Consider the following 12,992-nt stretch of genomic DNA (forward strand, 5'->3'; position numbering starts at 1 on the left):
ACTAAGCTCTTCGCGTGGACGGTAGCAGTTAAGGCCAAACTCCATAAGCGCGAAAATGCACGCGACAGCGACGAGCGACGCTATGAGCGACGAAACAGGGCGGTCGCGCGACGTGTCGCGTACTCATTTTCGCGCGATCGCTCGGTTCTCCAGATTTGGAAACCGTCGCTCATCGCCCGGAAGTGCTGGGCTCAAGCAGCCAATAGAAAAAAAAACCGGAAACGGATATACATCAGTGACGTACTGCCGGTTGTTTTCACGGCCAACGGCGATGAGCGCAACGCGTACAATGAGCGCCTCATTGATGTAATCGAACGTGGGCGCAACAAAAAATAACGCAATGTTTATTACGCATATGCATATAAAAAGTGCTGCAAGACAATAATAAACACTTTCCGTTCCATTACACAACAATATATCTTATTTTTAAATTGGAAACCGCTCGCTACGCGGTTTTCTTGGTGCGAGTTGACGGCCTCATGCCAGCAACAGTGAAATTCGCTCGCCGAAGCCGTCGCGTGAATGAGGTTTGCCTGCGCTAGCGACTGATCGCGCGACGCCGATCTACGTCGCGTCGCTCGTCGCTGTCGCGTGCATTTTCGCGCTTATGGAGTTTGGGCCTTAAGCGGTGATGCGCGATAACGGAGAGCTATATATGGAGAACGGCGAGGTCGCCGCAGGTACCACCATTACCGTCGATCAGGGCCCAAGGGGGCGACGGGAAAAGACGGAAGTGACCTTAAGCGCGAGGCTTAGTCTCAGAGAGGGAGAGAGATAGTCGATGGCAAATTGGAACCGCGGTTCACATGTGACATTTCACGCTAGTGGGTTGTATTCGCTCGCGACGTGTACGTACTTACGTACCTCGACCTACTCGGCCCAAACGATCAACCGGAATCTGTGTAAGGACCGCCACTGGTGCGCGTTCTCCGCCTTTGGCGATCCGATAAGCAGGCGGAACAACAACAACGAGGTCGTTTGGTCCCGTTCGCGTTTCTCGTTTCCTATCGGGAAGTAAAAGTGCGTCGGGGCTGCTGCTGCTGCTACTACTACTACTACTACTACTACTACTACTACTACTACTACTACTACTACTACTACTACTACTACTACTACTCTTGCCAAATAAATGTCTCGTTATTCCCGCGATCGAACAAGGCAGGCCGCGCTCTTTTTTTTCCCCTCCTCCTGTTTCTCAAGGCACTTTTTGGTCAGGCGAGGCTGTTTGGTGGCCCGTCTGTTTACCTATGCACGTGCCTCGGGCGTTCCTTGCCCGGCTCGGCCTTGCAACTCGACGCGATTCTGCGCAGGCACACACGTGCTCTGCTGTCTGTTTTGTTGGTTTCTTTCCTCCGTACGAACGGAGGAGGTGGGGCAAAAGGCGGGAGGGTAAGGGGGGTTGATAGAGCAGCAGCCTTGGCGACAGGTAAACAAACGCCGACGAGCGAACGCGGAAGCCCTCCCCCTCCCCTCCCCCCACTTCTCGTACTATAGCAGCCAGCCGATGTTGGGCGAAGAGGAAATGGGAAGCGCGTTGGAGTGTGCTGGATTGTCCGTCTTTGTGTGTGTTACGTGCGAAAGGGGAATGCGAATGATGTAATTGCCAGCCACGTTGTAATTTGCACTAAGTGTTTGTTGCTGTTACTGTTGTTTTTATGTTCTCATACTTCACACTAAACAATGGCCACTTGGTCATAACTTCGGGGTCACTGTTGTATACGAGTGTGCAGACAAACATGCAATTACATTTAATGGTAGATTGCACAACGTGAATTGCAACTAAGTGGCCTCTGCGGGACGCTTGCCCTCGAAGTGCCATGAGAGAATGTAATACAACAGGGGTGGTGGATGGTACTATACCGACCTGTGGCCTCACTGTGGGTTCATTGGGCCATTGTGGCATCACCTGTGACCCGCTTGATGTTGAACGAAAGCAGAAGTACACTTTTCCTGCATGGAACAAAACTTAACTAGAAATGCCATGGAATCTTATGACATCTAAATATCAGAATTAGATTCACAGATTGGGCGGTGTGATCTTGTTATTTCACTGTTGCGTTAAGATACCCCTGGGAGCTATGTCAAGCTCTAAACTTCTTGTGTCAGCCAGTCTTCCAGCATCACCACAGTATTAGTACTGGCTAAATATGATTGGTGTGTAAATTATGCTTTGATTAAAATTATGGGATAAAGATTATTGCTGTGTAATTATTATTTGGTGAATTGTCAGCAAGCCCACACTCTTACTTGTTAGCTGCCCTGTCATGCTGACGTCCACTACCTCTAGCATAGAACTGTATGAACACACTTTATTTTTTATTTATCACACAGTGCCACGTGAACTCTGTGTGTGTGGTCCTGGAAAAAAAAAAGAAAAAGAAGCTTTTTATGCATTTACCTAAGATGACTAGAAAGCAAAAGCCAACTCTTTTTTCTTCTCAGTCGACATATTGATTCTCAACTGCGCCCTTCTGAAAACCTTCCGCATCTAACGTGGCTTTGCACTGCCTCTGTTATCGGCCCACCTTTGACCAAGTCCAAGTGTGACGACGTCATCACTTGACATTGCCCTGATGACACCTCAAATTTTGACCATCTGTGAGATCATACGGGAGCGCCGCTATGTGATGATGATTTATTTCAACACTCATGTTACTGTCGTCAACACGTGATGCCAGTACCGATGATCAATTTTCATATGTCATGGGGCATGTAAGATTTTCACCACGCACTCTCTCACATGGTTTCCTTCTCACAAGGGAGGCCCCACAAACCTGAATGAGCTGGCCCACTCCTAGGCGCGAGGTCTCGCTTTACGCGACCATGGAGAACTACCCTGCCAATCTGCAGCTGTGGAGAACAGAGATCATCCGATCACTTACAGCGGAATCACACAGCACTTTTATTTTGGCTGGAGAGACTTTGTCCTTCCTATCACATTGACTGTCAGACTACTTCACACAGGTTCATATCCCAGCCCGGCTTTATTGCATAAAATTTATCCCGACATTTATTTCGGTGGCTCCTGCAGGCACTGTCAGGAATTTTCTAGCCTAGACCACATGCTCCAGTTTTGCCTTTCGTTACTGGGCAGGAGCCGATCCAATTAAGACAAGTGGCTATCTGCTATCAAGAGGCCCAATGTGTGGGACCAACTGTGGGTTGTCCCAGAGGGCCCACGATGCGGCAGTCAGGCTTGGGCCGACAGTCCCAACATGGGAGTGGCCCGCTGCGCATTGAGTCATGCACCTCAGGACTTACAATAAAGTTTTGCCTTCATCCATTCATAAAGCAGTCTTCAGTACTTCCTGTGTAAACAGTACATGATGTCTTGCACACACAAAAAAAATTCTCAGTCAGCTCTAGCTTTCTCTAAAAGTATGGTGCTTTACTAGGAAGTCTTCATTATTTGTTTTTGCTTTGCTAAACAAATGCACAGAGGGATTCGAGAATGGTAGTAGCTAAATCAGTGTTTTACATCTTGACTGTTTATGTTGGCACTTGAGGACGCATAACCAACAATAGACCCAGGAAAGTCTCGCGACACTCATAGTCTTGTGGCTAGAATTTTATAACATTATTAGAAACACTTGAGTATCCATCAAAGGTGCAGATATAATCATATTATAACTTCCAGAATAGCTTTCATAACATCTTGTTCTCCTATGGCAAAATTTGTGAACCTTTTCCTGAAAACTTAAAAATGCAAAATGATGTCTCCATATTTGCATGTTTTCTCAGTGCAAATTCATTTTAACCTAGATGAAAAACTTGCAGCCTTCACTTTATGGTGGTCTCTAGAATAGTAGCTGTTGCAGGCACAACTCGAAGTTTTGTACTCAAATGAATCTAAAGATCCAAGTTTCTTGGAAGTAATGAGCCTCTTAGCAAAATCTGTTTTTGTGCCATGTTTTGTGCCTATATATAAATTTGTTATTCCTGCAATACTACACACACACCTTTTTTTTTAATGTACTGTTCAGATTTATGTGCTCGGTATGTTGTACTGTCAATACAACACATCATATGTGTTTCACAAATGCATAAATGGCGCAGATAGCAATACACAAGAAGCAGTTATTCAGGCAGGATTCTGTAGTTCCGTAGTGAAGAAACATTTCATTTTAAAGGTGAAGGTCACATTAAATATAAGATTTATGCCTTCTTTGCCTTTCAGTGCAGAATCATATTGCAAGATGTATTTAGACATGCATATCTTTTGTAGTGGACCTCAGTGTGTATTAGTGTAGACACTGAGCAGAAGCACTCCAAAGAAACGAATTTGTACCTTTGTTTTCAGTACTGAAACTTATACTTGAAAAGGTTATGTTAATCCAGGTTCTAGGTTTTATCAGGGAATCACAAATCATTCAATTTTTGTAGTACCTTTATACATACCCTCTCTCGGCCTAGGGAGAGGGCAAGTATATAGTTGTTCAGGTGTTACATAACTGATCATGTCTGTCGGCATAAAAATAAAGTGCTGAGAGTAAAGCTTACAGTGCTTTTAATATTGCTCAGCTCTTCAGTTATTTTTCTCCAACCACTTGTAGCGTAAGTGCACATTAATGGAAACAGTATAGTGCCTTGTACAGGGTGTTGAATTCTGGTTGTGGAGGCGTATTCAGTGAAATCGCTCTATCTGATGCCAATGGTAACGCTCTATCATTTTGTGTTACAGGCATAACAACGTTGATGAAGCGGAGCCCCAGCCAGCTAGCCTCCTCATATCCAGTCGGTCGTTACTCTAGGAATCCAAATCGCACGAGTAAGTTCTTCAGCATGTTTGATTGTTCTTTTTTTTTTCGGCTCTGCGGGACTTTGGTGTTAATCCACTGTCTCCAAACTTCAGTGCGTGATTGAGAATACTGTGTGTGATCAGCACCACATATGTAAATAGCTGTTGGATGAAGACACCACGCAGGAGACAGTATTAACTTGACTTTTCTGTGGGCAAAATATTTTTGCAAATGTAGATATCTTAAGACTTCAACATGCTGGCTGACTGTTTCTTATTGTAGTATTACAAATGATTTCATTTTCTGTTTTTAGCTTAAATAGTCAACATATTGCAAGTTGATACTCTATCTCAAGTTCGTTTCAATATCTACACGTTCAAATGTTTCTATTTTCTACACTTGCTTGTGTCACCTGTGCATCTGTTTAGGGTGGGGAGTCAAACTTGCTATAAACAAAATACAGCTTTTTTTTATGATTTATAGCCACTGATTGTTAAGCTGGTTATTGCATCAAATAAGATCAACCAGGATAGAACAATGAAAGTTGCACACTGGAGAAAATAGCACCAATTTCGAGCTGAATTTTACCTGAGCATGCAAGCGTAGTACGCTGGTATTTTGTTATTTTGACTCTGGTATGCTTTATCATCACCTGGTTTTTACTATGCATGTATAACGTTCATGCATTTTTATTGAGATGAGCATCCGTGTGTAGTAATGCCACTACAATGTAGCTGTATGGCACAGCTACATTGTAGCGGCTTAATTTCTAGTGCTGACATATCGCATATTTCCAGAATATGTATGGGCTAGCATATGTAGGCATGCAACCCAATCCCACAGACTGATGAGTGTGTGGTGTCTGATGGATCGGGTCAGCTTTCTTGACTGACTCAAGTGTTGGTGCTGCCTTCCTCGCAGCAAGCCTTTGAGGTAATCTGCCTTGGTCTGAAGCCAAGTGTTGGCGACACAGAGAAAGACTCTAGCTTGCCTGTGGTGAGGGCCACTGGCATCTCTCGGGGGGGGTTAAATTTAGAGCACTGTGTCACGGAGCCAAAAGCTCTCGTCATGCTTGCTTAAATGCCCTTTGTCTAGCCCTGTGCATGCTTCTTGTCTTGTTGTGACTTTATATTTCCTTGTTGCTCCCACGCTTCTTGATGAAGGATTTTGATGACTCGGCAAAGCACTTGCTGTTTTGACTGGAGTGACGTACACTTGGCTCTGTGTTGGTGGTGTTGATGCTCGCCTATGGCATATGTTTCTTTAAGTTCAGGATGGTGACCTCGCATAGCAATGGGGCTGTGTAATAAATTCTGGAAAAATATTTTTATATGTTGTTTTTTTAAAAAGTTTCAGCAGTGTAATGACAATGTTTCTCGGGGTCGCGTTTATGTATTTCGCCACATGTCGAAGATGTGTATGAGTTTTCACATCAATACTTCTCATGCAGACTAATTCCGTCTTTCAAGTATGTCACTTTTAACTTATGAGATTTTTGCTTTACAACCCAGCTGACATTTTGTGACACAGGCTCATATTAAAGACATCATTTTCCTAGCTTGCTCAAGCCATCAAGGTTACCCATCATTTATAGGTCAGCTTTTCCAAGACACTGCAAACTGTCAAGACTATAAATGCCAGGTAATAATAATAATAATTGTTGTTTCTGGTGGCAGTGCTTAACATGTCAAAAACGATGATGTGATTATGAGAGATACCATAGTGAAGGGCTCCAGAAATTTCAACTACGTGGCGTCCTTGAACATGCATTTGAATTTAAGCACACAGCCCTCAGGCATTTTCGACTCTGTATTGATAATGCTGCTGCTGCCGAAATTCAATCACACGACCTATGGGTGAGCACTCGAACACCATAACCACAGAATTCCTTTGGGGTAGATGCGTGATAATCAACTAATGCCTACTACCTCACTAACCTGGTATTCTTGTGGAAAGGACATTCCCTGCAAGTGTCCCGCTTGATATTTATCTTTCAGACATCATTATAGGGGTTGCACGACAGTTAAATATAGTGAACCCTTGTTAATGTCAACCCTCAAGCAAGAAAGACCCATGGGGTAAACCCTGGGAGGCTTATACGGAATGAAAATTGTAGCTTAAGTGAAAAGGTGTACCTTTATGCGTTTTTGAAAAACAAAATGCTATCATTTTCATTGCGTGGTTTAACCTGAGTTGCATATTAGCTAGAACTATGTTAGGGCCTATATCTACGAGTCCGACTTTGAAATTTAACTAGACTTGATGCACGTCTTTCTAGAGTTACACCGGGGTAACAAGACCATATTCTCATCTCCCTTCCTTACCGCTGTCATTCATCACTCTTTCACCCTTCCTTAGTGTAGAGCAGCAGGCCAGAGCAAACTGTAGCTCAGGCTGACTTTTTTATCTTTCTGTCTAGATATTCTCTCTCTCTCTCTCCAGAAACTTGACTTTGCCAGATGCTAGCTACTCAGGTGCATTTGCGATTTTTTTCTGTTTGATAGCACGATATCAATTTTCATATATAAAACTGAAGCCTGTATTTATGAAAAGCATGATGATCGCTATGCTATCAGACTGTGTGCCCTCCATTGAGATATTTCTCGGTTTATACCTGACTTGTTAGCATCTATATTATTGAGTATACATGAGTAACAGCTTCTCTAATGGCCGTCAATAGCATTAATGGGATCATAATATCAAATGCTTAACAACTGCTGGCCTAAAGCAGTGAACCACTGTACGTGTATTGCAGTATGTGGCCACATAGAGGTGCGAAATCGGGTGAGCAGCCTGGTGACACACCTGGGCAACTGCTCGGTGGTCGAAGGCTCTCTCATGGTCATGATGACACGTGCGGAAGATGATATCTGGGCGAATTTGAGTTTCCCCCACCTGACGGAGATCACGGGCTTCCTGTTCTTCTACCGAGCCATCGGACTCCAGTCACTGGGACGACTCTTCCCAAACCTGGCTGTCATCCGGGGCAATCAGTTATTTCAGGTATGGATGCCACTATTTATCGTAATTTTTCACGTATACTCGTTCGCTCAATATTTTGCTCATTTGCACTGCAGTCTCTGTGAGACTTTTTACGGGATTGTAGTTTGAGTACCAGCTCGTGCAACCTGGAGTAGAAGTCTTAATTGGGCAGTGAACAGCTTCGCAGTGCCATCTTATAATCCATGAAAGCCTATTTTGTGTTTTGAATGAATGGGATGTAAAGTTACAAAATACACATTATCAGGGCCCAAGAAACTTGCTAAAGGATCCTTACAGCCTTCATGTATTTATAGTGATACAAATGTGAGCAAGTACTGTCATTTCAACTTCGAGTAACCTACTTTGCACTCTGCATAATAATAATCTTTCGTGTTTATGTAGCAACACTCTTATTTTGACAACAGTCTAATTTTGAGTGGCTTCAGGAAAGGTTTTTACAATGCACTATCTATAGAAGTGGTGTGTCTGGTTGTTATCCTGTGGATTGAGTGAATTTCGCCTAATGTCACTTAATGTAAACTTCTGATAGGTTGAAGGGACACTGGTCCCATAGAAGTAGACGTACCCGTTTTAGTACATATACAAGCCTTCTTGATTGTTACTGCATTGTAAGGCATTCGCATGGAATTATTTGTGAATGCTGAGTGGGAGAGTTGGTGCTGTAAAAGCACCACATCTGGCCCCTTATGCCGTATTTACCTTAGGATTTTTTACATGACTTATTTTATTGCTAAGCAACCATGGGATTGATAATTCATATGTCGTAATTTGGATCTGTCTAGTAATACTCATGCTTGTACCTTCAGGAGGCTTTTGCGATGTTAATTTATTACTTTTCAGAGTTTCAAGTTTTCATATGTTTTTAAATGCACGAAGATAGTAATAAGACTACACACAAGAATAATGATTGTAAGTTGTTGCATTTGTAACACAATCTTTTGCTTTAATATGAACACTTTGCAAAGTCACAAAGTCATTTGTAGATTGGAGGAGAGAGCCAAGGGATATATATATATATATACAGTTTGGTTGCTTGAACCACCATACTCAAAGCCTCTATAGATACTGTTACTTCCATAGATACTAGCACTTTGCACCACTAACGACACCACTGCAAGGTTTATGAGTGTATAATATGTTGTAGTTTAAAGGCTAACCTACATTTCCTGTTTCTTTGGCTCTAGAACTATGCCCTGGTGGTGTTTGAAGTGGAGACGCTAGTTGAGTTGGGGCTGTCGCGGCTGACCGACATCCAACGAGGGGCGGTGCGCATCGAGAAGAACCCAAACCTGTGCCACGCAAACACGGTGGACTGGAACCGCATAGCTCCGCATGCGGCTGACGTCCATCACATTGTGGACAACCGGGACCCCTCGGAGTGTGCGCCCTGCCCCGAGCACTGCCCCTTGAGGGATGGCCGTGCTGGTGCAGGCAGCCGCCTCTGCTGGAACCGCGAACGCTGTCAGAAGGGTGTGTCCTGTTTTATTTGAGAACACCATTCAAGAGAGCCGGGCTTGTTGGGCCAGCTGCCATGGCCATAACATTCCCTGAGGGCAGATTGACCCAAACGAGAAAAGTGAACAATGCAGAATCCTGCACTCAACTTCACATAAAGAACTCTAAAGCAGCACTTAAGGTAGCACTAATTCTACTCAACTCTAGCACTAATCCTGCGGTTTTTATGCAAATTCATGTTCGGGTCTTTATCTGAAGTAATAATACCTATAACCATTTAAAGAACACTCCATGTCAAGCAGCTCTGCTGCTAAGCTCCTACAGCATTCATACTGGCAAGTTTTTTTCTGTGTGCAAACCCACATCGTTACAAAATTCTACAGTATCTAGGTACCAGAACCGAAGGCCGTCAGAGTTAGGCAGGGATGTAGCAAATTTTATAAGTATTGTTTATGTTTTTTCTAACTCGTCACTGCATTTCATTATGTTCAGAAACCAAGGAAGGCCACTGCAGTCACATCTCCCGCGATTTTCTCATTGCAGTGTGTCCGTTGGCCTGTGACCGAAACCACACGACCTGCGACAACGAGGCTGGCACACGCTGCTGCGACCCCAAGTGCCTTGGTGGCTGTGGTGCTGGCTCGGAACGGGAACTCTCAGTCTGCACGGCCTGCTTACACTATACATACGAGAATGGCTGTGTCAACACCTGCCCACCAAATACCTATGTGGTTCGTATGCAGAGACTTCGTGCATTTGTTTCTTAGGCATATGACGCTAACGTATCTCTGATGTGCGAAACAAGGATCTGTGCCACTGCTTCCGTTACACCTGGCATTGGGCACAATATATTTCCTCGTATATATAATGTTTCCTTCACTCCCTTTTTACCGAATTCTCAGTGCAGAGTAGCAGGCCAGAAGGCTCAAGTACAAGTTAACCTGTTTGCTTTTCTGTAGAGGACTTTATTCCTCCTCTTAATATGTACTACTAGCAGGTGATGTCATATGCTAATGCACTCTTTGCTGGTGACATATTGCATTTAAGCACATAATATGTCTCCTCTTATGTGCTGAAGAGCCTGCAATGGTTTCCTCAGAGATTTGAAAAACTTGCACAAAAACCAGAACTCGCACAAATCACATACTTACTCATTATTGTATAATTTAAAAATCACATACTTTCTCATCATTGTATCATTTTAACATAGTGAAAACTATCTGCAGATACAGTAAATGGTCAGGCAGGCTGACCTGTTAGTCATTTCATTGTAAGCTAGAAGTGTGAACTGTTGCACCATCTGTCCATGGTGCATCAGACTCTGTAACAGTAGTCTCCTAAGTAAAGTAGAAGCAACTAGTAATTGAATTTTTTTTTTGTTTAAATTTCTGTTCGTACGATGTTTGCTTTGGCTGCAGTTCATGGGACGGCGCTGTGTAGATGAGGCGTACTGCAGACGGCAAGAAGCGACAGTTGAAGGCAGCATCCGGACCTTCATTCCCTTCAACGGTTCATGTACACTCGACTGCCCGCCCAACTATGTCCGCGAGGGCCAGACATGTCGCCAATGCCGCGGGATTTGTCCCAAAGGTAAACAGTATACTTCTCTTGCGTGCAGTGTATCTTAATACTCATGTTCCTCCATGCTTGACTTTCTTTGAGGCAGAAGTTATTACTAGAGGTACAAGTATCTCTCACTTCAGTTTTTAAACACTGTTCATGACACAGAAGGGCACGCTGTTCGTAACCACCGCAGAAATTTCTGCCATCAGCAGCATCAACAGTATCAGCTCAGATATTTGGGGTGAAACAGACTGTTTCTTCTCAATGATAAAATGAGCGCATGTCTCTCATAAACATAAATAGCATATCACAGTGAAACGTTTATTTGAAAAACTTGTGCTTGCATGTGAACTTCTTAATAATACATGTTTTATTGTGGAAACAGCACTCTGTTCCGGTTATAATGTTCTCAATAAGCATTTGTGAACTTGTGTTTAAATATAAATTCAGGCAATGGTGGCATAATTCAATGTGTTAGACTGTCACTCATTACTGATACAGTCAAGAGTATAGTATACTGTGTAAAGTACATAGAAAGCATTTCATTTAGGGAAAGCAGGGTAAGCGCTGTCAGAACATCATTGAGATGAATTTTCATCAGACATCAAGAAATGCATTCAGTGTATTTGACAGTACGTAGTACCTATTTCTGTTATGTCAAGATTGACTGTATTGCATGATACTCCTGACGTTTCCTGGTTGCTGGTTGGGATGATTGAATTTAATTGTGTTTATTTTATTTGCAAACAATGAACACTGTGCTTCCCGTTTGTTTCTGCCCTGTTCACAGTGTGCTCGAGTTTTCTGGTTGACAGCATTTCATCTGCCCAGAAGCTCAAAGGGTGCACATACATTAACGGGTCACTGGTCATCCAGATTCGTGGAGGAGGTGAGCATATGAGAAAAGTCACGTGGCTGTATTTTCATCAGTCTGTTGGCCATTTGTCTTCCAGCTTCATTGCAGTCGCATAAAAGTTACTGAAGGGGTCATAACAACCAATTTTTGGTCCTAATCTGTCTTTTGTCGGTAAATCCTTGTGCATTTACCAACAATCTTGCAAGATTATGGTGCATTTGGTCAAGCACTTTATTTATAATTCAATATTGTAAAAATGGAAGTGGCCTGAAAGTTGAACACTGACAAAGTTGCAAGCCATGCTGTAACGAACTGTTTGTTTTGCAATCGTACACATTCCGGAAAATGATTTTGTTCCATGGTCAGCTGTGCATGCCTTCGAGCTAAGCAGGCTGTTTTCAGCTTGGCAATAAAATGGAACTACGTATGCTTGCAGGGGCTAAAAATTCGGTAAAAGACGACAGCTGCGCTTCGTGTCGCACATGATGTCACCCATGCCTGGTAAAAATTGGGATCTCAAATGGTGGGCGGGGCTTACAGCCAGTTATGTATAGGTCTGATTTTTCACTGAAAAATTCTTCTGTCGATTTTTCACATTTCGTATTTACTCACGTACCGTATTTACTCGCGTAATCCTCGCACTCGCATAATTCTCGCACCCCCCACATCGCCCAAGAAAAATAGATTTCTTTTTTCCTCGAGTAATTATCGCACCCCCGAAAACTGCCGCAAAAATGTCGTCTGCTCGTTTCAGCCACTGATGATGATAGCGCGCGCCATTTGGCGCCATCTCTTAAGCATCAAGCATACTATTGCACGCAAATTGAATCCAATCCAGGCCAAGCCGAAGTGGCCAGTGCGCGTTGCGGCGTGTTTTGTATGCTGTGTCGGTAATCTAGGCACGTTATGGTGTGATACTGAAGCTATACGGCTGCTTCAAGTTCCAAGTGATAGATGACAACGGCACTAAACGACGGCAACAGGGCCGCTGGTAGGCCCTTCGGAGTCTACGAGTTTTTGTGATTGCTACTGGTGACGACAGCTGAAAGCCACCAAGACGCGTTGGGCCTGCCGTGGGCCTAAAACTGGGATTGATGGTAAACTTTATTTCGTCAGAAGGAAACTGCGGACGATTCTGTTAAATAGCCATAAGCCCAATACTGACGTCGTAAGCTTACCTTTTGAGGGCTCCTGTTGAGCGACGAACGCTACCATTATGCCCGCAACGCCCACAAGCTTTGCGTATGGTATTCTAATTCTCGACTATTTGCTTGCACTTTTTGTGTCTCAAATAAATCTTGCCTTGTGTTGAACCTCTGCTTTTATTGTTAAGGTAACTCTTAATTAGTACTTCTCAAAGCTTGCTGTTAGTTGCT

At 43.5% G+C, this 12,992-nt stretch overlaps 1 protein-coding gene across 2 annotated transcripts in view; it reads left to right on the forward strand.

Moving 5' to 3' along the window:
* The window catches only part of LOC119185245 (insulin-like growth factor 1 receptor), a 111,214-nt gene that overhangs the window by 52,216 nt on the left and 46,006 nt on the right, over positions 1-12,992 (forward strand). For both annotated transcript variants that reach the window (XM_075896154.1, XM_075896161.1), the window contains exons 2-7: positions 4,682-4,768; positions 7,495-7,742; positions 8,927-9,212; positions 9,741-9,928; positions 10,616-10,787; positions 11,551-11,649. In XM_075896154.1, coding sequence (XP_075752269.1) covers positions 4,682-4,768; positions 7,495-7,742; positions 8,927-9,212; positions 9,741-9,928; positions 10,616-10,787; positions 11,551-11,649 — 1,080 coding nt within the window. The remainder of the gene's footprint in view (positions 1-4,681; positions 4,769-7,494; positions 7,743-8,926; positions 9,213-9,740; positions 9,929-10,615; positions 10,788-11,550; positions 11,650-12,992) is intronic.

The sequence above is a fragment of the Rhipicephalus microplus genome, chromosome 1 (assembly GCF_043290135.1).
Source record: "Rhipicephalus microplus isolate Deutch F79 chromosome 1, USDA_Rmic, whole genome shotgun sequence".
In the NCBI taxonomy this organism is placed as follows: domain Eukaryota; kingdom Metazoa; phylum Arthropoda; class Arachnida; order Ixodida; family Ixodidae; genus Rhipicephalus; species Rhipicephalus microplus.